A 26,880-nucleotide genomic window follows, 5' to 3' on the forward strand; every position below is an offset into this window, starting at 1 on the left:
TAAGACTTTGAAGGGGACTATTTCAACAACTCACTTTTCAAATATGGAAAGTGAGACCGAAAGAGGTAAAGTAACCCTTCCTAAGTCAAATACCAGTTACTGAAGAACTAAAAGCAAACCCAAAGGCCACATCTATTGTATTCCCCCAAACCTTGTCTGGTGTGAAATGATGTTTATAAATATGTGGTTGGTGAAAGGGACAAAAACTTGGGTAAAATTAAACGTGAGTGCTTTCTCCGACTCTCAATTGTCATTTGTCTTTGGTAAAGTGATAATGAGTTATTCGTGTACATAAATCATTCACCTTTGAGTTAGATACCAACTTGACAGTATTATGTTTGGTTTTACATATATTGCAATAAGAAACCAGCAAATTTTGCATAACTATACAGTACTGTACTTCATTTTGTATACAGTTTTGGATTTCTCTTATCCTTAGTGAGATATGATGCCTGGAAGAGTTCCACCTCTGTAAAATTAAATTTCAAATACAGCTCTACTTTAGAGAAGCATGCATGCATTTTTGTTAGATGGCTGACAAACTTTGATATAAATTCTTTCTGGACATGTGAGATGATGTGAGTAATTGATACAAGATTAGGCACTGGCCTGAAATACTGAGCAAGAACAGACCTAATTCTATTAAGAAATGCAATAGTACTTTCAGATGTCTTGTGGACACTAGCTGTAAAGAAGATTCTGAGAGTTCTAAATTAAACATGAATTATGTGAGATGGCTGAAATATATATACACACATACCCACCAATAGCAACATAAAGATACGCATATCTCCTCCTATACTTATATATAGCTATCTTAAACATATTCAGTAATGTAGCATTTCAAAGTTAAAAAATGTGTGTGTGTACATATCATACTCCTATCTTTAAAAACCCATTCTATAATATTGCATCTAACTTTTATTTTTGTCCCCATAGTGAGTTGTACATAGAAACCACTTAATAAATGTTTTTATAAATAGTAAATGAATATTTTGGGTACTTCTACAAAATTGTGCTACATAGTGGGAGGAATCGAATTAATGTTAAATGTCAATAAACAGGAAACTGTTATTAACAAGGTCAGTCATTGGTGTTGTTTTTAGTTCTTTTTAAAGGCCTCCTTCCAAGTGCCATACTCTGTAAAATCATCCTAGTCCTCAAGGCCAGATTCAGAAGTCATTTCCTCCATGCAACTTGCCCTGATTAACCTGGCCTGAAAACTTCCTTCTCCTTGAACTCTTATAATATTTTCCTAATTGACTTGAATTAGTATTTCTCACAGTCTTCCTTCTATATATTCACATAGACATCATAGCTTTTCCACTAGATTATAAGTTTTTTCTATCAAGGACTGTCTCTTAAATATACTGGTATCCTAAGCCTTTTCTAAGTGTATAATTGAATATGTTGTTTGGTTGATTCTTTAGCTTATATGAAGCTGAATATGTTCATAAGAGCTATCATTTCATAGTAATATTGACAAAAAAAGGAGGTCTCCCTGTGAAATCAGAACCTGTTCAACTAGTAGACATTTATGTAATTATTATATTGTCTAGTAAGAAACTAAATCTCCTGTAGTCAATTACAGAAGACTTTTGTTCAAGTCAACATGTTTTATTTGACAGGAAAGCATAAACATGACTTCAGTTAATTTGTTAATAGCTTCATGAGCTTTGGCCTGTAACATCCTCCTTAGTCTACTGTGGTTTCCTAATCCAAAACATTGTGGCCTATCAAACAGCAAAATGTTTCATGATACAGAAAAAAGTATAATGCCCTAAGATGTTTTCCATTCTATTCCTACCATCGAAAAAATGCTGATGGAGACTCCTGTTTGCCACAGTAATGATATTGACCTTATCAAAATATACTTGTCCACAAGATCTGGCCCTGCCATACATCTGATGTTATTGTCTAACGCTGTCTCCCTGTTCCTGCCACTGCAGTCATTGTGGTCTCTTTACTGATCTCAACACACCAAGCATCATCCCTTTTCAAGGCATTTGTCCTGACTTGGTTCATTTTGTCTTAAACATGATTATTTCAGATGAGTACTTAAGTTCACTTTCCTACTTCATCTGAGTCTCAGCTCAAATACTCCTTTGTCAAGCAAAGTTTCTTGGAAGAATGGTGTAAATTGCCATGTCTTCCTGTCACTTGTTGCCTGAATTACTCTTACCTTGTCGTTTAACCATCTTACGTGTTTTTCTCCTCCACCAGAAAGTTGGCTCCATAAGAGCACAAATTCTGTGCATGTTATTTCCCACGACTCTATACCTGGCACCCAGAAGAACATAGGAACTCAACAAATGTTTGTGCACTGGTGGGACCAGTAGTTGCCACTACAGAGCATTACCTGATGTTTTAACTTTTCTAAAGACAAAGACATAAGGAGTTACATGAGTGCTAAACACTGATGTTTTTATGGTACTGAAATTTAAATGGAATATATGACATGGCTTCTACCAAAGGAATTTGCTGAGCAGTCCTTGTTTGATCTGTGAAAATAACACCTTCCTTCTTCTAAGAAACTGTTCCCCACAAGTCCAACCATGTAGTTCTTATGAGGGCGTAGAAATTGCAGCACTCTCCCTAACACACACACACAAACACAACATATACACAACACCTCTAATAAGTGTACGATATGGTGGACTCATGGCCCTAGTGCAAGAAATCTTTGACTTCAATAACTGGTCCAGAGATGGACATGTGACTCAAGGTGGCTCAATAAAGATCCAAAACTTTCCCAATAGTTTCCTGGCTGGAGCTCATGAAAAAGTGCTCACCTTTCTTATATAAAATCCTGTGACCTTTGGCATAGCAGACATGAAAAAATAAAGTCCACACAGGAAAGAAATGATGAGGAGAAGGGGATGAAGACAGAGGGAAGGAGAAAGGGGAAGATGGGAGGGTGAAGAGAGAAGGAGGGAGAGAGGGAAGGAGACAGAAGGAAAGAGAAAGTTTCCAGTCTTTTCCAAGATTAGTTCCAAACTCTTTCCACAATCCACTTAAGTGAACCAATAGATTTCCCCTCTTTTTCTTCCCGCCTTAGTTCAACCTAATCATCCTGATTAATATAGGACACGATATAGTAAAATTAAGAACCATATCTCCAGCAGGAGGTTTTAAGATACATGTGGGGGGAGAAATCATGTACCACAACTTATTTTTTAGTGTTTATAATAACTATTAATAAATGCAAGAAAATAACCTTAAAATGGCATTCAAGGAAGCTATTTCTGTAGGAGTCCGAGCTCATGAGATCCTGGTCTATGTCTTTCTGATTAACTAAATTGATGTAAGGCTAGAATTAAAATACTTAGAAGAGGAGGGATTGTATACTCCTAAAAAGGTCTTCCTTTAATATTTTCTCAATTTGCCTTTGGTAGGAGCTAGATAGAAGCAAATTCAGACAACTCCATGAAATGGATACTTGGATCTTTCAGGGTCCAGCCAGAAAACAGGAGCCATGTAAGCAGCCGAATCCAGGAAATTGTGCACAGGTGACTGGAGAACCATAAAACTAAACATTAGGCAGCAAAGCAATCCAGAAATGAGCAGGTTCTGGGTTAGGGCAGGGTAACCAGGTGCCTAGGGCACATCATTTAGGGAGCACTCATTCTCAGGTGCTGATTGTACTCTGCTCTGAGAGTGAGTACCTTCTTGTAGCTTGCCCCTCAGTGCTCTCACTTTTAAGGAGGCACTCCTGATATAAGCAGGAGCAAGAAACCACCACTGTAACATCAGTGAGGCCCCTTGGCTGGACAAAGAAAGAAGACATTGTTACAGGAACCCACCATCCAGAGTCACCAGGAGGAAGTTGGAACTGTGGGCCTGTCCATGGTCAACATTTAGAGCCACTGAGGAAACAGGCTCTGCTAGAAATAGCACCTGAAACAGAAAGGGGGAATATTGTAGTTTCTTTCTCCAACAGAGCCTTCTGTCGTCTGAACCAGTTGGAATCTAGCTCATGTGGGAGTTGGGGGAAGGCAGGCTGCACAGGCAGTCCCCTGTGTTAAAGAACAGAAAAGGGACAGACAAGAATGACCTCTCAGAGCAAGCAGGCACTTGACCATCACAGGGCTATGCACTGTGGAAATCAGAGATGCAGGTGGCAGCCTTCCTGTTGTGAAAGTTGAGTTGTCTTACTTTATTCTTGCCCAAACAGGATATTTGGCCATATCAATCCGTTTTTTCCGTGGTTAATATTGTATTTTCCTACATATTTCATAGGTGATTTTTCTTTTTCTCTGAATGTTATCTAGCCAAGTGAGGGAATAGTACTTGGACTCAGATCTAAAAATTCCTATCTGCTACTCTATTTTCACTTTTAACTAAGGGTGGCATTGGATTTTAGATGTTTGGAAGTATTAAAGTTAAAACAAATCCTAAAATGTGTTACAAGTGATATGGGAGCTTTTGTAATTCTAGTGGTATTTGGCAGCCTTGCCGCAAATACCAAATATGTGTGGGTTTGACACCCTTCAGGAGCATCTTCAAGTTTTTTTTTCCCTTAAACTATGTTTTATAGGTCTTTGCTGTGTCTTTGCTTAGAATTTACCTGTTGTATTCAGATGCCAAGGAATGGACCTACCCCAGGAATATTAGAAGCAGCACTTCATATTTTAATGTTGTCTATGTTTATAACTTTATGACAAAATTAGATGTTACTGAGCAAGCTAAGTGAAACATGGATTTATAGACAGACTTAGGATTGGATGAAATTCCTAGGGGCCATCAAAGCCAATAGTTTCACTCACTGTAGAAGGGATTCTTTCTACTACCTTTAGATTGTCTTTTAATAGTTTCAGTGGCAGCGAGATCATTATTTTGAGAGCTAATCAAGTTTAGGCAGCATTGAATGGCTACAGAGTTATCTCTCATAATCAAGCAAAATCTACCTCTGTCAATTTTCCTCTGGAATCATATAGAGTATGTCTACTTTCTTGACCACATAATGATCTTGAATCCTGTAACTTCAAATATTATCTACCTCTGAGTCTTATCCAAGATAAATACCCGCAATTGCCTCAACCATTGATTATATCGTATTTTCCAGATATGTTGGTTTGGTCCAAACCTGCTTCACATCCTATACATTTAAATATGATTACACTTACTTTTGTTTTCCTACCTTCTTTCAGTTAACTGGCTTCAACTGAAGGAAAATCTATTTTGATTTCATGTGTACTCAGCTTTCTCTCTTTTCAAGTTATACTCACTGCTTAGAAAAATTAACACCATTATTACCATAAATATCTTGCGAGATACTCTGATCGATTGTGTCTTTAGAGTAACCAAGATTCCCGGTAAGTCATTTATAAATCAGATTGGGGCACCTGGGTGGCTCAGTCAGTTACTCATCCAACTCTTGATTTCAGTTTAGGTCATGATCTCAGGATTGTGAGATCAAGTCCTACATCCGGCTCCACACCCAGTGTTTAAGACTCTCTTTCTCTCTCCCCCCTCTCAGAAAGAAGGAAGGAAGGAAGGGAGGGAGGGAGGAAGGAAGGATGGAAGGGAGGGAGGGAGGGAGGGAGGGAGACCGAACTTGAACTATTTGAAATGAACAAGGATTGAGTAGTAATATTCATGTAGTGATGTAATATTGTGAAATGCTTTAAACTTCAGTTCAGTTTAATGAACCTTCAGTTTAAATGCCCCAAATATCTCCTAATTAATGGCTGAATACTAATGTTAATCAGCTTAGTCATTTCCATTCAAAACTCAGTGTCTCAAATTTCCCCTGCCCTTCTTTGCCTTTTGTTCTTATTATGCTCTTGCTTAGTTTGAAAGGAGTTTGAGTATCCATCCACCATGGTCTGATGGCCAGGTTTGAGTGCCTGGTCTGATGGCCAGGTTTGAGTGCCTTTTATCTTTGAGGCTGCCTTAGGTCCCACTTGCCAGGCTCCTCACTTCACTTTTGCTACCCTGGAATCCCACCCAACTGGATGGGAGATTTTGAGTCTTGTACACCCTCCAGCATACACGTTTGGAAGCAGGACCAGTCCCTGTATTCTAGGGCTCCCCTAAACCTATCTGGAACTCCTATCACCCATTCCCCCAACCACATCCCTGGTACTCAGCGGAGAGGAGGAGCTTTCAACTCAGGGACCCAGGAAGCACGTTGTCATATCTTTTTAAATTATTCCACTACCCAGTGGAGGCCAGTTCTTTGGGTTGTAAGAATGCTTAACCATAAATTTGAACATTACCAAAGCCATGGATCACCCCAGATGTAAATGAGAAGAAATAGGTATGCAATGAAAGATTAAGAATTAAAGCTAGTCTTGAACAAGCAGGGATGCTTTAAGAAGCGACATGTTAAATATCCAGTTTTTTATATCTGTAATGATTTCCAAGAAACCATCTTCTACCTTTCACTAGAGTTGATTCTATATCCCATTCCAGTTAATGGATCATCTTAGTTATTAAAGCTAGAAATCACTGCTTTTGTCAATGACACCTCTTTCTTCCATTATTATTCATTTAGACACTATTTTACCTCATAAATGTCAAATTTGTTCCTTAACAAAAATCTTTTTCCCCTTCTGCTTTATTTTAAGTACTCATCACCAGTGACTTCATGCATTGTACTAATTTTCTAACAAGTACTTCTACTTACATATTTCTCAACCTTCTATCCATCTCAGTTATTGCTCCCCTGATAACAAAATTTGAGTAAAACAAATGCTGATGATGTCATGATTATTCATGAACCATAAGTAGCTCTTTATTTCTTAGGGAATAAAGTTCATCCCCCAGAGAAAGGCATTCAGGGCCTATCATGATCTGGAGCTGTACTCCTTCCACACCTCAACAGCCCCTACAATATAAGTCTCATTAAAATATTCTCAGTACATCCTTGGCCTGTTCATCATATGTGCCTTTTCTCAAGCTGTTCCCTCTCTGTAGAGTATCTTTTCCCTCACCATCCTCCACTTGTCAACATCCTTCAAGGCCCAAAGCAGAGCCAAACTATTCATCAACCTTTTCACACTGCCCCTCCTTCCTTGCTCTACTGCAAAATATAGATACTGTCTCACTGGTGTTTCTGAATAGCTCTGTTTGTAATTCTCATAGCAGCTACCACACTCTACTTTACATTATTGTTCTCTGTATTTATGAATATCTTCTCCACCAGGTCACTAACTTAATGATGTGTTAGTTACTATTCTTTGTTTCCAAGTAACAGTAGCCAACTCAAGCTACCTCAAGCAAAAAGGAGACTGTTATGAGGATACAGGGATGTCCCGTGGAAACCTCTTAGAGAAGTATACACACAAGTCAAGAGCAGAGATTTAGAGGTTTTTCCACCTGATCCTGCATCTCAGCTTACATCACTTACCAAATATGTAACATCATGCATGATCATATTAAATGTTCCGTGGCTCAGTTTTCTCACTTATAAAATGAAAATGATAATAATACCTACTTCCTACGATTATTGTATGGTTTAACGCACCTGGCATAGCTCTAATTAAACGTTATTTCAAAAACAAAGGGAGGAAATGAAGCTGGACCTCAGAAAGATTGAGAAGCTGTCTGGAATTCAAGAGACATTTCTAATTCAATGATGCTTCCTTTTCCCTCTTACTGCAGACTCAATTTCTCTACTTTGCATTGCTCATGGAAAAAGTTGCTTGTCCATACCTCATATGCTCTACATCTCACCTTTTATTTTATTTTTTTTTAAAGATTTATTTATTTGAGAGAGAGAGAATGAGAGAGAGAGCACGAGAGGGAAGAGGGTCAGAGGGAGAAGCAGACCCCCTGCTGAGCAGGGAGCCCGATGTGGGACTCAATCCCGGGACTCCAGGATCACGACCTGAGCTGAAGGCAGTCGCTTAACTAACTGAGCCACCCAGGCACCCTACATCTCACCTTTTAGAAAGGTGGATTCTGTTATTGTTTCTCTTCTAAATTATGGGGGAGGAGACTGCGATTGATCCAATTTAGGTCCATCAGCTGCACTGAGGATTACTAAGGAGTCACTGAACAAACAAACAGGTTCCAGGAACCCGTTTTATGAGAAGGTGGTACGAAGAGAAGGAGGTTTAGGGAGCAAACAAAGTAGGTGGTGATCCACTGAACTGTTTCATTTATTTTAGTATCCTCCTTATACAGTTCTGTGTTTCCAATTGAATTGTATCAAGTTCACTTATTACCATGTATGGTTATACTTGCTCGCAGGACTTGCTATTGCATTCATTGTTCTTTTAGGTACATTATTTGTTGCATTCTTTCGGAAATACTTGTGAAATAACTCATCATGTTCTGAGTGCTATGCTACAGGCTGAGCCTATAATGGAGTGAGACAGAGGAAGGCTCTTGCCCTCATATAGTTTGTATATATTACCTGCTATTTTGACTCCCCTCCTCTTACCAAAATTTGGTCTTCCCACTATCCCAAGCACTCCTTGGTTTGTGAGTACTAATAACACTGTAACACCTAATTCTTATCAGGCATGACTGTGCTCTCATTCTGTAACTTTTTTTTTTTTTTACTTAATATTTACTTAATATTTAGTATAGCATATTTACACTATTACATAGGCCTCCCACTAACATTAATTTGGAATTGGAAGTTATTTACCTCCTACCAGTGAAATTACAAAAACATGAAGGTCTAAATTCTAGATCCATCTCTAGAATAATGACCTCTGTGACTTTTGGTAGCCCCACTAGGAACTCCGGGGCTTAGTTCCCTTTAAATCAATTAATCAATCATAGAGAAAATTGACTAAATTTTCTAGTTGTAAAAATCTGGCATTTACAGATTCTTATTAAAAAGTCACTTCCATATGTATAAGTACATTTTTTTATTGTTTACATGGTGTTATTTATGGATCCGTCCCCTTTCCTTCCTCTTCATTATGCATCCACCTCTGTGCACACATCCAAGAGTGTGTTAAGTGGAGGGTAGGGCTGGTCCAAGAGAAGCTAGTGTCAGGGAGCTAAAAAGGACTTAACTTGTTTCTGAACTAACTCCCCGATTAACTCAATTACTGTGTTTCTGAGAGTATTGATCATTTATTTCTGTGAAGACCTCAGGGTCTGTGTTCCCTTAACATATCTCTGTACCTCTGTCCATCCCACCTCAAAGGATAGTATTCTCCACTAATTTCTAGCTAAACTGCCTTAATTCCAAACTCATCTACACTCTCTAAGGTTTTTTTCCTCTGTGAATTTTCTCTTCTATGTGTGGTATCATTCTTTACTTCCATTTACTTACCTCTGTCCCTTAAGCCTTCCAAGTTACAGGTCTCAAATATCCTCCATATCTCCCCATTCATATACCCCCAATTATACCCTGGTTTTCTTCTTTATCACCACATGTCTTCTGTCTCTATACCCTTGACATATACTTGTTAAAGCCAACATTTGCTGTGTGTTATATGCCATCCTATGTGATAAGCACTTTCCATGGAAGATCCCACTGAGTCCTCAACAAGCCCATGATTCAGTACTATTATATTCATCTTATAGCTGATGGGACAGAGAAGTAACATCAACATCACACAGTTAACAAGTGGCAGAACAAGTTCAAATACAAGTCTCCCTAAACTGATTTTTTAAGAACTAGGCTGTATGACCTCCATTTGTTTTTCAGTTAATTCCCAGCTCTCCTAGTCTGGTCTCTGCTGAACCCATCAATATCAAAATTTGTCAATTTCATAAATACAGATTTTTCTCAGGTCTTACTTTCCTTATGTAGGTGAGGTATTCGTCACTGTGGTATAAGTATTTAAAGAAACTTTGGGGCACCTGGGTGGCTCAGTTGGTTAAGTGTATGACTCTTGATCTTGGCTCAGGTCACGATCTCAGGGTCATGAGATACAGCCCCACGTCAGACTCCACACTGAGCACGGAGCCTGCTTGAGATTTTTCCCTCTCCTCTCCCTCCTCGCACTCTCTCTCCCTCTCAAAAAAAAAAAAAAAAGTATTTAGAGAAACTTTCCCTACTCTGGCTTGTGACATTGGACCTCCTCCTGAACTCCTCATGTCTTTCACTAACTCATCTTCTTTTACCGCCAAAAGATGAGTGTTAACTAAATACTAGGATTTGAATCGCTGATATTCTTATTCCTGTCAAGTTTCTTCAGAGAAAAAGTGGAGTGAATCAAGATAATTTTTTAAAATTTAATTGCTCTAAAAGGTAACTGCCTAAAGCAAAAAAAGAACAACACTTCATGGGTATGTAAATGTATTACGGGTATATAAAAGTAAAGGTAGGGAAACTATAGCACAAAGGATGGTTGGATGGAATTGAGAATATACTATTGTAAGGTCCTTCCCTACCTGTGTCATGGAGAGTTGAAGGTAGACTTATTAAAGTTTATATTGTAAACCATAGAGTGCTAAAAAATTTAAAGAGGTAGAAATATTGTCAATAAAAGAGAAAATGGAATCATTAAAAAATAAACAAAAGATAGAAAAGAGGAAAAACAAAACAGATGGAATAGAAAATAGCTGGAAAAATGTAGATTTTAATCTATGCCATCAATTGGAATATTATTTCTAATTGGCTGATATAACTGTATACCCCAAAATGAATAACGGCTCAAACACATGGATGTTTGTTCCTCACTGAACAGGTTTTTGTCAGTGGCTATCTCTCCTCCACATGGTAATTCATGGACCCAGGCTCTTCCCATTTCTTGGCTCACCATTCCCTAAGGCCTCATTGTCATCTGCATTTGACTATTGACAGAATTTCTGAAAAGAAATATTCTAGAAATGGCTTGCATCACTTTGCTTGCACATCACTGGCTAACCTACAGTCACAGAACCACACCTAAATTAAAGGGCAATTTGGTTATGTCACCTAGCTGAATCTCAGAAGAGGAGGAAACAAATTTTTGCTGAAGAGCCAGCACTATCTGCCACAGATGAACAGGTAAATCAGGTTATTTTCAAATTTTATTATGCATAAAAGTCAACTTGGAGGCTGAAACAATGCAAATGCTTTGACTTTACAAGAAAAAAAACTCAGTTTTGGGGTAGACAACAGAAATCTGCCTTTTTAACCAGGACTTTAGGTAAACCTGATACTCAGGTGGTCCCATTTGAGCAACACTGTGCAAGGCAAGATGGCATCACCATAGTGACTGGACCAGGTTATACTGACACCTAAGAACCAGTTCTTTCCTAGAAGAACCGGAGTTTCTTTCCACTCAAGTGTGTTCTGGGGAGTAGCAGCTTCTGCATAATTTGGGAGGTGTTAGAAATGCAGAAGCTCACGTCCTACCTCAGACATCATAAATGCTTGTTCTTTTGTTTTGGGTTTCTTTTAGGTTTTACATATAAGTGAAATCATATGGCTTTTGTCTTTCTCTGTCCCATTTATTTCATTTAGTGTAACACCCTCTAGTCAGACATCGTAACTGGAATCTTATGCTCATTCAAGTTTGAGGGGGACTGACTTAATTATTTTATGCCAGTAGGTTAGAGGGAATAGGTGGTTACTGAAGAAGTGCAGTATAGGACCAATAGCCACTCAAGAACAGGCAGAAGTAGATGATTCCTAGAGGAATCATCTCTAGAATTTAGACTGAAACCAAGAAATGAGAAAGGCCAGTATGGTTTAGGGGTATTGTTCTGGCAGAAGAAGGGGATCATGATGAAACAAGAGTACACATTACATGTGTGATATGTACTTATTAGGGAGGATAAAAAAATTCTTAGAAACACAAATGAATGATGCCAAGCATGGTCCTATCTTCCAGTTTCTTTTCTTTTTTTTAAAGATTTTATTTATTTGAGAGAGAGAGAGAGACAAAAGGAAAGCAGGGAGGGAGAGTGAGAGGGAGAAGCAGACTCCCCACTGAGCGGAGAGCCCAATGTGGGACTTGATCCCAGGACCCTGGGATCATGACCTGAGCTGAAGGCAGACATTTAACCAACTGAGCCACCCAAACACTCCTATCTTCCAGTTTCTTATCATCATTTTTCTATACCATTACATATTCATTGAAAATATTTAATGGTTTCATAATAGTCTAATATAATTTGTTAACTCTTTCCCTATTATTGGACATTTAACTTATGGCCTTTTTTTCCTATTACAAATCATGCTACAAAGAATATCCATTCTTGAACCATGAATCTATAACATTTCTAGCTATTTTCTTGGGCTAGCTTCCTAGGAAAAAACCCTTTGGACAATGATCATTTACTTTCTTGAAAGCCTCCTATTACTACATTGTGTAGAGACTTTTCAGAAAGTTGAAAAAAGCGTCTTAAGAAAATGAAGCCTTTTGATTTGTCAACATTCTCTTCCTAATTCACACCTTGCCTCCTGACGTTATTACATGGATTAAATGAAACCGTGCAAAGTGTTTAGTCACGTGCCTGGCATACAGTATTAATGAAATGTTAACAATTAAAATTTGACAGTAGCACACAGCTATTTGCATTCTTCCTCTGTCTTACACTGTTTGAAGCAGGAAATAGTGCTTATCTTCTTGGAGCCTCAGTCTTCTCATCAGTAAAATGGACATGGGTTACTACGCATTTCACCCTAACTTTGTGCAGCTTTATCATATATAAGGCCTAAGACGCAGGATCTGTGACAAAATAAACATTCAATAAATGTTCACTAATAGTCTATTATTTTATTTTACTGAAATTGAGAATTCCCTTGTTATCTGTTTATCCGTTTCCTTACCCCCCTTCTATGTACACAGTCCCATTTCTATCTCCATTTGAAATATACTAAATAAAGGTAAGAATATAATCTGTCTCATTATGTGTAGTAAGGCAAAGAAGAATGAAGCATGTAGGAAAACCTTTTCAAAGAGGAGGGAGGTTATATGAAAGTGTCACCACTAGCTTAGTTATCCCCCAACAGTAATATATATGCCTATCATCATTTACATACCAATTTTGGTATATACTTCACTTAATTAAAACACTGGGCTTAAGTCATGTATGCTAACTGTTCATTATCTGTGATTTACATGTTACATTCCCAGTACACATGAATGCAAACAGTGTTATTTCTCAGGTGGTATCATAACTCAGTATATAGTAACCCTTTAGAATGCTGGTTGAGAAGTAGCTCAAGGCAAGCTCTGGGCTTATTGGCAAGAGTGCCCTGCTCCATTAGTGTTATCTGGCCTGATCACTGGAATACAAGCAGCACCTTATGCTTGGATAATTGCAATCCTCTGTTGGAGGGTACACGGGCTTAGGAATGGCTAAGGAAACAGCTATTTAAAAAAGGAGTACATTTTTAATATTTATCCCACATGAACATTTATCTTTCCCCACCCAAGTAACTTAAATCCAAAAATGGGTAACTTACACCATCAGAAACATCTCATTTTAAATTAAATCTAACATTACAGATTTTTTAAAGAAAAAGTTGATCTTAGAGGGTAAAGAGGTCATTTCAAAAATTAACATATCAAAATTGTACATGTTCCTTAAGATTTTAGTATCCTCAATACCTAAAATTTGAGATTTCACTAAATATTTTTAAATCATGAAGATATAGGACATTATAAGCTTTGCAAAAAGATTTGACTCCTCTTACGGATTTCTTATTTTATTTGGGAAATAAGTTCTTACAGCACTAAGAAAAAGTCAAGATGTACTTTTCGTTAGCATATCAGCACGGTCAGGGCATCTAAGCACTACACAAAATTAATACTCCTAAGATTGTAGCACAGAATGATGTGCTCATGGTTTATCTACAATTTACCATTTTCCAGAAAAAGTGGCTACTAATATCTTATTCATTTTTCTCAGCACCTAAGTCCAAGCACATAAGTATAGAGCTCAAGCAGACAGAGCACACGTAACTAAACTCAAGTTTATCATTTCCTGGTTACTGGATTAATAGCTTTCATCATGAGCTTGGAGGAAGCTGGGAGCCAAGGACACCTCAACCCTTTGAGTTCTGGGTTTTAGTTTAGGGAGGACTACTAGTTCCCTTAGCTCTGAGGAAAATGGTTCCTAGCTTGATAATAGTATGCTACTTCTCAGTGACAAAATATGTAATTTTAATTTCTAATGCTGAACTCCATGAGCTATAGTACTTTGTATGGATTCCAATTGCTGGCACAAAGAATGCACTTCGTAAACAGGTTCAAGTCAAAGGAAGACTACAAACTGCGGTTCAGTATATTTTTTATTATTCTATACCATTAGTGGAAGTTCCTCATTATATTATAAAAATAACTATTTTTTTTCGGAAGTGCTTTATTTACATGTTTGTCATTTTGGGAGGCTGGAACACAGTGGGGTTGTAAATGCTCGACTTTAAATTGGTGGATTTTGAAGCTACATTGCCACCTTGTGGTTTCTCATCTAAAGATGTACTTTCCCTCAAAACAAATGCTTTGTTTTTCAATCTATGGTGCAAAAACCTGCTCACGTTTGAGTGTGAGCACGCGTACACACACACACACCGGGAACACACATGTGTGCACACACACCCATACCCATAGGAATGTGAAAGCCTGAAAATAGTGGTTTGTGTTTGGAGACATGGGAAAGGGAGTATCTACAAATCATCTTTTAATGAAGACAATCTCTTGTATGATAAAATCATCTAAGATCCCATCTATTATCTTCAAATACATGGTATTATTTCAGTAAGTACAAAAATTGTCCCTCTATTTACCATCAAGAATAAATGTAGAAAATAAATGTTTTTCTTCCTACTCTGTCAAGAACTTGTTTACATCATAGTATGTATCATTTCCAATGGAATAGGGAAGTAGATGTAAAGAAAATATACATAGTAAAACAAAATTTTCATAGTTGCAAAGTTTCAAGGCAGCTTGTTTATTTTTTTAAAGATTTATTTATTTTAGGGAGAGAGAGCGTGAGCAAAAGCAAGCAAGTTCATATGAGGGGGGAAGAAGGGAGCACAGAGAGAAAGGGAGAGAGAGAATCTCAAGAAGACTCCCCACTGAGCATGGAGCCCTAAGATCCTACAACCCTGAGATCATGATCTAAGCCAAAACCGAGTCAGACGCCTGACCAATTGAGCCACCTAGGTGCTCCTAAAGCAGCTTATTTAAGAATTAGATCATAGCTTAGTATATGGATAACATTATCCATTAAGATTTATTTCTAGGGAGAATTGAACATTTAATAGAGGTCAGAATTTAGGAGATACTGCATAAAAAGTGCTTTTAAAGTAGTACCATGATTTTTTTTAAAAGAGAATTCAAAAGAGAATATTAAAACATTAATATCTTTATGTTCTCCTTCACAGGTAATATATACTTTAACAAACTCTTCAAATTTGCTTTAAAGCCACATAGTGCATAGAATTGATTCAATTAACTTGGGAATAGAGCTTACAGATAGAAAATCCCCAGGTCTACAGCTCTTCAGATTCTAGGAAATAGGGAAAGGCCATTTTCCAGGTAACCTTTCACTCAGATCATGTCTTAAAGATTTTGTATGCAGATTAACCCTGCAGTCTCACACCCTAGAAAGATCACTTAGTTGCAAAATAATGATGTTAATCAAGAAAATGAGCCTTGGATTCATTTATGTTCATTCTCTTTTACATAATGTTATTCTACCACATAGGTTTACAGAAACCTTTTTTTTAAAATACTTTATATATAATTAGCATTCATTGTGAAAGAATCGGAAAATAAAGACAAACAAAATTAAAATAAATTACCTGTAATCATACCACCCAGTGATCACCTCTGTTAACTGTTTTGGTCTATCATCCAAAAAAAAATTTTTTTAAACCTTGTAGGCTTTAGTGTAGGTATCTTAAGTCTCAAGGCGAAATCTAGAAGAATGGTTCAAAACACAGTCCCTTTGTTATGACAAAAAGACACAGGAACCAACTGAAAGAGCTGCTAAAAACCAAATCTTAAACAACCTGATCCACAAAATATATAATATTGGATTCTAAACCAAACTGAAAAAAAAAATACCTTGAGTGCCTACTGATAAAAAACAATGTTTGAATAAATCGAGGAGAATATACAAATCTCCCAAATGGGAGAATTCCAAGTGATTTCTGTAGATACTCTCTACCTCTAAGTGTGAGGTGCACATAGTGACTTTTCTCCAGAGAGTACAGTCAGGAAAGTGGGGAGCAGAGGCTTCCTTACTGCAGAACCCTGACAAATACTATCTCAGCCAGGTGATCCAGGTGCTTATCAGTCATCAATCTTGTTGACAGTGTGTACCCTTAATACGATGTATTGAGAATGGCATTTCACCTCTGTGGTCTTCCTCGAAATATTTCAGAATTCTAGTCTAGCCATTAGAAAAACACTGGACAAATCCAAACTGAAGGACAGACAAGAACATTAAGTTCAAAATAAGGAAATCAGAATCATGTGTGGACATTAATACCATATCGATTATGTTCCATCAGCTGTGACAGAGTTACCATAATCATGTAAGATAATGTAACAATATGGGAAACTAGGTGCATTATATATGGGAATGCTCTGTTCTTCACCAGCTTTCTGAAGATCTGAAGCTCTTCTAAAATAAAAAGTTAATCAAAAAGAAAAACAAAAGGAAGTGTGATCCCCAGATTGGCAGCAAGAGCAGCATCCGTGATCTTGTGAAAAGCTCAGATTCTCAAGTCTGAGCCCAGGTCTTGTAAGGCTGACTCTGGAGATGTAGCCACGATGTATGGTTCTGATCCTGGGAATGTGAATGGCTGACCTAACGTGCTGCCCAAGATCTCTGCTTTAAGGGGCTGCTCATTTTAGCAGAAGTCATGTTACTTTTTCTCTTTAATATCCAGGAGTTGAATAATCAGATTATGCCTCTTGGTAGCTTCTGATCATCCAACTGTGCCTTTTACAAGGTATGACATGCCTGCCTCTCTTCTCCAGTCTTCTCCAATCCTCTGATCTTCAGGGTTCCTTTCAGACCCCACTGTAATCATGTCTTGAAGGACATCTCCAGCACACACATATCCCCTACCTCTGATATCCCCACATACATGACCTGTACCAATTTGCTTGTTTCCAGAAACCATAAATTCCAGTGTGAACTCTCTGGAGACAGACATGACCTTGGGCAAATTTTGTGATCCTGCTATACTTGAGTTTCTTCATCTGTGATTTGGGGATGATAGAAGGATATCTACCTCATGGGGCTTGGGGGAAGATTATGGGTTACTATTCATAAGGTGTTAGGAATAATATCCAGCACTTAATGAGGACTCAGTAAATGTGGGATGGTGCTATTGTTAGTAGTGGAAGTCTTGCCTCCCAAATAGCTCTTCATTTCTCCCAAAGAAGCTGGGCTGGGTACGCAAGATAGTGGCTCAGTAAAGATCAAGTGAATTGAGTGGGTGAATTGAGCCTAAAACATCCTATTTCAAACAGTGACCCTACCACTACCACCAGTCTTCTAAGGCACCTTGACTCTGAGTTGCAGTGTTGGAAGTATTTTGTGTTTACATAATAGTATTAGGATCAAACTAGAGAATTGGTTGGAGAATCTATACAATCTGGAAATGAATTCATCTTACTTCAAGCTTCACCCCCTACAGTCATGTGATTAACAATGAATAACACCATTTTATTTTGATCTAAGATTATTCTACTTCCTGAGATCCTTCGAGTTTCTGTTAGCCTAAAATACAAGATTAGGTAGAAAAGAAATCAGCACCCCCGGGACTGTTCTAGCAGCAGGTGAGTAAGTGAGTGTGTTTGGATAATGGGTTTAGATTTTGCTTATTTGCTCTTTGGAACAGATTAAATAGAAATTCAACAATTTACATGCCATAAATAGACAAGCCCTGAGTGTTCTGGTTTGTTTTCCAGATGGGGATTAATGTGGTGGACTCGGCAGTATCCGGATTAGGTGGCTGCCCTTATGCAAAAGGTGCTTCTGGAAATGTAGCCACTGAGGATTTGATATATATGCTTAATGGCTTGGGGCTCAACACAGTAAGTTATTTAACATATTTTAATATTCATGTCTTTCAGATACAAATGGGAATGTGTCTCAGATTTGGGAAGCAATTTTAAGGTCAAAGTTTTACTACACTTTTGCTGTTTGCTAAAATGCACAGTGGGGAAAATACAATAAAAACTCTTTAGGGGGCTTTATAAAGTAACTTACTGCTGTAGCCCCATCACCAATAATGCTACCATTTCACATTTTTATAGTGCTTCATGACCTCCAAAGTACTTTTTCATGTATCATCTCATTTGATATCACAGACTGTGAATGAGAGTCTGTGTCTTTGCATTAGGATTGTTGTTTCTGAGCTTTTGTTTTGGATGGAGGTTTTCCTAGGAGGAAACAGAGAACTTGATTTTCTCGCAGTGACAACTTGGGCTTCTGAAAAAGAGCCCAGGGCACTATTGGAATGATCAAGAAAGAGGAGAGCTTAATACTACTTAGTACGTGAGACACTGGACAGCAAGAATTCTTTTAAAAAAGTTCCTGAAAAGTCACATCCTCTATAGCATCCACCTAAATTAGCACTTTGTTTTGCCACATGTTCGTTAACATTGCTTATTAGTCTGTAAGGCAGATTTTTTTGGAGGGGAGGAGGGCAAAAATATAAAAGAAAAAAGTTCACAGATGATTAGAAGTTCAAAATGTTTTCTGAGATGTAAAAGCCTCCTCTGGATTACAACATGGAATTTTACCTCTCTCTCTCTCCCATCTTCTCTCACTTCACTCTACTTACATGACAGCTCCTGCAGTACCACTTGCCTGTAGTTCCCATTTCCACACCATTTTATTTCTCACCTCTACTCCTGGCTCTTGCTTCCATCACCACTAAGATGGCCTTATTCCCCATCCTCGATTTCACCTGGAGACTGAGCTGCACACACCCCCAAAAGTCTTCTAGTGTCTCCCTGCCTAACCTCATATTGTTGGGTTCCTCCCTTAGGACTTCCATGCCAACCTGTGTGCTTCTACCTCTAAACCTACCCTGAGGTTGTATCAGGATCTTATTTCTGTGTCTAGCTTCCCCTGCAGCCAACGAGAAATCATTACAGCTATGCTCATTACATAGAAATGCTCAATCACATTCACTAGGAGATGGGTATCTCTTGGGATAAACACCAAAAGCTATTGCCCATCTTTCATGGTTAGGAGTACCTATTATTTCATTTACAGTAGCTTAATCATTTCTGGTAGAAATGTATGGCCATGATAAAAACTGAGGCAAATTAGATTCTTTCTTGGAGATTTAGATGACTGAATTGAACCCAGCTAATGCTATGATGCATCTTATGTATCAGGTCACGTTCTAGAACTTGAGGGCTGAAATGCAAATAAACCATGGCTTCATTCCTAAGCATTCAAAATTTAAGGAGAGAATTGTTACATGGGGTAGGAGCTACAATTCAACCACCTACCTAGGCTAAAAAGCCAAGATTCTCTGTAGGATCTAGTGTTACTATGGTTCCCATGCCATATCACTTACCAAGAGTCACTAATTTGACTTATAAGATATTTTGGCTGTTTGTTCTTTAATATCCTTGCTATAGCTATGTCAGCATAATTCCTTAGCTCTTTCCTGGGTATTCATCCTCCACACTGGTGTGCAGACTTCTGACTTGGCTTTAAATTCATCTTCCATGCTATCATCAGAGAATTTCATCCAAAATACAAATATGAATATGCCTTGTTTCCGCTTGAGTTCTCATCAGTGGATTCTCATTTCCTGTAAAGCAAAGCTGTGTTCTTGTACCCAATATGGCCTCTTCATGCCTTTTCAGGTCATCTCTGCCCATCATTCTACATATACAGCATGGCATTTTTTTTTTTTAGAAGTTTTGTACTGTTCTTCTGGCTGCAGTGCCCCCTCTGTCCTCTTTCTCAATGACTCGTACTCCCCAAGTAAGACTCGGGTCAGAATGTACCCTTCCTCATACCCTTTCCTGACACACTCCTCTCTACTTTCTTTTCCTCAATGGGTTTACTGCCCCACCCTCGCCCTCATAATCACCTGAGCATATCTCTATTAGTGACTTTAATTATAATACAGGACTCCTCTCAACAGGGGTCCATATTGCCTGCTTGACGCTAAACAGCCTGAGGACAGAAGCCTTATTTTACATGAGGTTCTTGAAAACCCAGAACATATCATAGTACATGAGACATATTTAAGCACCTGACAAATGATTCAATAATAAAGGCTATATTATTTTATAATGATATCTGTTAGGTAAAATGATAGAGAAAGGCCAAAATGAATTTTTTTGTGTAAAATGTCAGCAAATCCCAGTACATACTTATTATCAATGGAATTCTTGGAAAGCAAAGAACACTGGTGACTAAGATCTGTCTATAATCCCTTGCTGGGTGTAATTCAAAAGTGATAGACACATGTAGCTAGTTATTCATAAAACTTAAATAGCACTCCATTTAGGATGTCAAATAAAATGTGCCTAACATATTCTACCTAAAGCCATTCCCAGGACAAGACAATCTCAAACCAAAGCAAATGTTGATAACTGAAGAACAACTTTATAGCAAAAAGACAAAGAGAATCATTTATAAGTATCATTTTACAGAATAATTTTCTTGATCATTCTTAAAAAGAGAGAAGTAAACTACAAAGGAAACATTGCTCTAAAAGTTTCTAGAGAGAATTGACTGTATTAAAACGATGATCTCATGATCACTGTTATGAAAAGGGCCTATATTTATATTTGTCTCTCTTAAGAAAATGACAGACTTACATAAATATTAAGAACTACTTAATAGCAAGGAAGCCTGAGTCTGTTCAATTTTAAGTCCACATTGTTTCTAGTCCATGTTAAGACATAGGAGTTTATGAAATGCTACCTGAGGGCAAATCTCTGGGTAATCTACCTAATGCTCTACTTTCCCTATAGTGACAGATGAGGTGCTGGGTGGAGACCTTGATGGGATCTTTTGTTACACCAAGCCCAAGAAATGAGGAGCATGTCCTGAACTTGGCCTTCATACCCAACCACCTACCTGTCACTCATGGATTTACCTAAGCCTTTGTTGATCCTGTTTATGCTTTCAAACAGTACAGCTTCTCAGGAAAACAAGTTCCAGATGTGTACTAAATACTACTTCATTTTATTTGACCTATAACTATTTCCTTCAATATCATACTGATAGTGTTTGAGTATCGTTAAAACTATATAGTTACTTTTCCTGTATTGCTCATACGTTTATCAAGTTGTTTGTTTATATAGTAAAAAGGTTTTTTCTTAAGTCCTTATCTATGAACTCCTCCAAACCATACTAATTTTAACTACCTTCCACTGGTATTTTGTAGATTGTTCCTAGTTCTGTTATTGTCTTGCCTAGAATTTAGATACTACCCTGAATTACACTGAGTTTTTTCAGGGATAGATAGCCTATAATTTTATATGAGTCAGATTCAAGTTATGCTTTAATAAAACAAAAATCCAAAATGCTGATTATGTGATTCATGAAGAAGACAAATGTTACTCTCAAATCAACAATGAGTAACATTTTGTTAAGTAATTTCAGATTGTTAATTAACTACTAATAAAATGAAAAGAAATCTGTTTTGTCTTCTTTCTCCCTAATCCACCCCTTCTTTCCCTTAACAGGGTGTGAATCTTTACAAAGTGATGGAAGCTGGTGACTTTATTTGCAAAGCTGTGAATAAAACCACAAACTCTAAAGTAGCACAAGCGTCCTTCAATGCTTGACTTGAATGAACTTGTGACTCAAGGCTGGGAAGATCCATTTCAGCTACAGATACTTATCTGAAATTCATTACTGTCAACTTGTTCTGAAATGTGAAGTGATAGACAAGAGTGGGAAAATATAATTTTAAAGAGTATTACCAGATAGATTACAAAATCAGTGGAAAGCAATACCAATCATTGGTAAATTGCAAGCTGAAACTAAATAATATGATTTGTAGACATGCTTTTGAATTTGGAGAAAAGTCTACTCTTTTGCTCTTATAGAAATAACTTTTTAATTTAGTAGATGTGAAAATTGACTTCAGATTTCCCTAAGTATCAAATGCTGTGTTAATACTTAATCAAGCTGGCTTAGCACAGTATACATATTGTCAGTAGTTTATGAGCTCCTGCATAGTGTGCAAAGTGTGTGGCCTTGATATTATGCATTATGCCTCTGCATCTCAACTTACCATTTGCCAAGTCAGTTAAATTATGGCCCAAGCGCCAAATCTCCATCTGACCGTACATAATTTTTAGCAATAGAACTTTTATATTTCTAGTATGGCTAACATCTGTTAACTATTTCAATGACTTTATCTTGTTCCAAGAGGCTGTGGTCAATGGCAAGATGCCATATCCTGGAAACATTATGACCTCCCATGTTTGTTATATGCATCCAGTTTACCATATTTTCTCTTTCATCAATTTTGGTAAAAACCAGGATGGTGTTACTCAACTATTGAAAAATATAAGGTCCGACTTTCATCTCAATGTTTCAGTTGCAATGTTAAGAATAGATTGATACATATATTATAATCCACTTTGATAACTCTCAGATCACACCCAAATTGCCAAAGGAAAGGTCACTGTGATCCTAAGAATATTAAGGCAGTTTTTAATTCATGGAAAACAAAAAACAAAAACAAAAACTGTTTTCCATTGATTCAGGGTACTTTGATTAAATCACTTTTTTTGGTTGATTTCATGGTTATTTTTAACATTGAAATGACTGAAATTTTATCTCTTGTAATAGAAAGCATTGCTAGAAATAAAAAGTAATATATCAAAGTTAAGAAGAGGAGCAGGAAGACTATGTTAAGAAAAAACATTTCTGTAACCTAGGCAAATCATATGGGGACAGAATTATTAAATGCAGGTCTGTACCATCAGTTCTATTATTTATGTAGACTTCTCTAGTAATACTTAGTGATCTTATCTTTGAATAAATTTGAATATAACTTGAAATATGAAAGGATCATTGTGGACTGTCTATTAAATATTCATCACAACTATTGAAATAAAAAGAAATTCAAGAAAACATGAGAAGTACTGATTACAACTCAGTTAACTTTAAAGATATTCATAGTAAGAATCACGAGGGAAGCATATTGGTAATTGACAAAACCACATTAAATTCCCACGGAAGAGGCTAACTCATCAGGTTGTGATGGGTGTTGGAGCAGGAGCTTGTTATCCTGAGTCCTGAGTAAATCTTTGCATTTGGATTCGTGTTGGCAGGGGGGCAGTGCAGGGAGCAAACAAAATCACAGCTCGTCATGGATCTACCTGTTATATCTCCCTGTGGGTCTTTCTTCAAGAATCAGCCCTGTGCACTGGGGCAGTAATGGGATACCGGCCCTAGTGTGCACAGTAGGATATGTACCCCATCTTCTGAGGCGACTAGGTTTTCCTCTCTTATGGAACTGTGAGGTTCTTAGTTTTGAGCTATTTGGAAAAGGATCTGTTGGTGCAAACTACTTATAGAAACAGCCAGGATTTGCTGTTTTGAAATACAAACCATGGATTCTCCAGAAGGCAGAGCAAGTAATCTGAAACTCCGGGTGCAGGTTAGCACACACTTAGAGCACATCTCAGTCTACAGATTCATTTTCGAGAATATCTCAATGTTTCCTATTCATACTCACTACAAGAAAGTTCATGTTTTAGTTATTTGTTATCCTTTCCCCACCCAAACCATCTAAAACTTCCTGCTAGATTGGAGTTTCATTTCTGGTTTGGGGGTGGGTGTGGGAATCACTAAAGCACATAAAACTACCTGAAGTCCACAGGCAGAATCCCCCCAAAGCCACATTTCAACTAACCAGGAAAACTTGGAATCACTGTAGGACCCACCCCAACAACCCACACAAACCCATACCAGAGTTAGCCTTGGGGAAAGGCTTACGAATGGCAAAGCAACTATGAACTTTACTAAAATACTTACCAAAACAATCTTTTATGGCATCCGCCCTTAAGGAAAATAACCTATGTTCTAGAATATGTAACATGTTTTATCACATGTTTATGTTGATGACCTATTATAGATTAAAACTAAGATGAAGTCCTCTGAAAACCACAAATTTCCTAAGTTCCGGATTCATGAAATTCACCAAGCAAATCAATGGTAACTGACTAGGACTTTCTGAGAAAATGCAGGATGCCCTTTTATGTTATTCTGATTACTATAACATTTACTTCCTTCTTAGCTGCACTTATATGGCTATTCATTTCTATATATGTGCATCCCATACCTCCAAAATGATCAACTCCAGATATAAGAGTGACAGCTTATACAACATTGAATAAGTTAGCCACAAATATCAGCCTTATCAGAATTGTCAAGAAGAGATAAAATGAAGACCTGAGCACCAGCCAGAAATCTGAATTGAAGTAACAGGCAAGTGAGGAATTGCTGTGAATACCAGTAACTATTTGCAAATTGCTTTTGTGGGCTAGGAGATATAAGTTTTGTACCATGTAGGGTAGACCCAGAAGTTAAAAGAACAGTTTTGGAGACAGGGAAAAAGGGAGGATCCTGGGCAAGGGAGGGAGGCAGAGAGGAAAGGTTCAGGAATGGAGGGGGAGGTGGTAGAAAGGTGGGAGAAAAGGGCAGGAGAGAGGGGTGAGAAGCTATTGTCTGCCTTGAGCAGCTCAAAAGAAGGTACATTCTGCTATGGTGGAGTCCATCAGTTAGGCTGCTATAAATTGCAAATAAAAAGCTTAACTTGATAGGCTTCAGCAAGAAAAATTCTCTTCAGTATTTCAGAAATACTGCTTTTCCACCATCACTTAATTCAGTAGCTCAATATGTTCCAAGTGAAAAGTTTCTCTGCATTGTCTTCTTTTTTGTCTCAGGGTATTGGCTCACCATCAGGCTCCTGCTCCCCAGGGTCATAAGATGGTAGGTGCACTTCCCAGCCTCACATTCCACACAAAGCTCAGCAGCTGTGGAGGGTTTTATTCTAATTTTTTTTCTTAATCAATGAAGAATATCTTCCCACCCCCATCCCAAACTCCTCATGTTTCCTTGAGAAGAACATTACATGCCCCTTCCTTAAACAGTAACTTAAGAGGGGAATAAACCATAAGGATAGACCAACTAAGGTCACTGGTGACCTTGAACAGATCAGTGAAGTGGAGGAAAAAAACCTGACCAGAGCACATTTTATGATCAAATGGTGGGGAATTGAGGCAGTTAAGTTAACCCTAAGGAAAGACCATATTTGGCTTCTCTGAGACAGGAGCAAAGGATGGAAACAGGAGAAGGTTTAAAGCCGAGGGGTATGCATTTAAAGGGCAAGTAGGTGATCCTGCTAATTTTTTCCATGAAGATAGGAAGTGCGGTCTTCAAGCATTAGTAGGGGGTGAAGTGAGGGCTGGAGAGGAATGGTAAATCTTGAAACCCACCTAGAGCTGTATTAGAATTTATCTTACTCCATCCAAGTTTTCCAGGGGCTGTTGTATGCTAAGTTCATGTGTAAGTATCTGTCCTCATGCTACCTTTACCACTCTGTTTGACATTCCACCTCCTGGAAGCACTTCTTGGTTCCTAGGGACCACTCTATGCATGTCCCATCACCTCTCTGGTCCCATGTCCTCTACCTCTGGTATTTTGGTCTCCTCCTTCTCTCCTTTGTGCTTAACTACATACCACAAATAAAAATTGTCCTACGACTCAAAATGTATTCCACAGCCAGCAGGATTACCATTGCTTGGGACCTTTTGAGAAATAGTCTCTAAAGCTCCATCCCAGGACTCATATGCTCGCTTAAGTTTGAGAAGCACCTACCTGTTTGATATCTCCTTTTGGATATCTAAAGGGCATCTAAAACTTTGTGTATTCAAAATACCTTTACCAGTTACCCCTCATGCATTGTGCTGTACCCCAAGGTCTTTGCTCCTCAAACAAGCCAGATTCAGACCCACCTCAGGTCCTGTGCATTGCTTTTTCTCTCCGCCTGGAATGCTTTCCCTGGCTCTTAGCCTGGCTCCTTCTTGTCTGTCATTCAGGTTCAGCACAGATCTCACGTCTTTAGTAAGTCTTTGTGGACAACCCAGTCTAAAGAAAGGCCTCAATTACTTTCTCTCACATTAACTTGTTTAACTTTTATTATAGAATTTTTAACTCTTTGTATATTTAGTTGTTTATGTTCTTTCTTTCCCCAACAAAATAAATGCTCCATGAGAACAAAGATTTTGCTATACCTTCTTTAACTTTACTTCCTCAGTACTCAGAACATATTGCTCAGCCCTGGAACTGTAGCTGTCTAGTAAATGTTACTGAGAAGGAAAAATAAAAAAGAAATAATTTTAAATCAGACATTTGGGAATTTAAGGATATATTTCTTAACTTTTTCCTGAGCCCGTAGTCATTCCTTACGATTTGTCTTACAACGGTTTGACAGCAAAGCTTCTTGAAAATCCTTAAAATCTATGTTGAATGACTGAACTCAAGAATGGATACATATATACACCAAAAAGTTTAAGAAATATTAGAGAAACTAATTTGTCAGAGAAACAAATATCTTTTAAGCAGGAATTAAACCATCAAGATTGGTACAAATGTGATATTATTAAAAACCTTCCTGAGATGGAAGAAAGGCATTAGCTACCTTAAGTGCTTATAGTTCCTGTGTATCTATCTCGGTGTGCGCCGTGTGTATCTCGCTGTGCGCGTGTGTGTATCCCGCTGTGCCGTGTATCTCGGTGTGCCCTGTGTGTGTGTTTCGCTCTGTGTGTGTCTCGCTGTGTGTGTTTCTGTGTGTGTCTCTCGCTGTGTGTCTCTCTCACTCTGTGCTTCGATCACTCGCTCTCTGTATATTTCTCGTTCTCTCTCTGCCTGTGTGTACCTCTCTCTCTCTCTCTCTCTCCCCACCCCCGGCCCGTTTCTCCCTCTCTCTCCCCGTAGCCCTCGCCCTCCCTCCCTCTCTCTCCCCCCGTAGCCCTCGCCCTCCCTCCCTCCCTCTCTCTCCCC

At 38.1% G+C, this 26,880-nt stretch overlaps 1 protein-coding gene across 3 annotated transcripts in view; it reads left to right on the forward strand.

Annotated features, from left to right (window-relative positions):
• The window catches only part of HMGCLL1 (3-hydroxymethyl-3-methylglutaryl-CoA lyase like 1), a 180,749-nt gene extending 159,082 nt beyond the window's left edge, over positions 1-21,667 (forward strand). For all 3 annotated transcript variants that reach the window (XM_021692059.1, XM_021692060.1, XM_021692061.1), the window contains 2 exons: positions 17,784-17,909; positions 21,543-21,667. In XM_021692059.1, coding sequence (XP_021547734.1) covers positions 17,784-17,909; positions 21,543-21,644 — 228 coding nt within the window. In that variant the 3' untranslated portion in view covers positions 21,645-21,667. The remainder of the gene's footprint in view (positions 1-17,783; positions 17,910-21,542) is intronic.
• Positions 21,668-26,880: the final 5,213 nt, after the last annotated feature.

Source organism: Neomonachus schauinslandi, chromosome 8 (assembly GCF_002201575.2).
Source record: "Neomonachus schauinslandi chromosome 8, ASM220157v2, whole genome shotgun sequence".
NCBI lineage: Eukaryota > Metazoa > Chordata > Mammalia > Carnivora > Phocidae > Neomonachus > Neomonachus schauinslandi.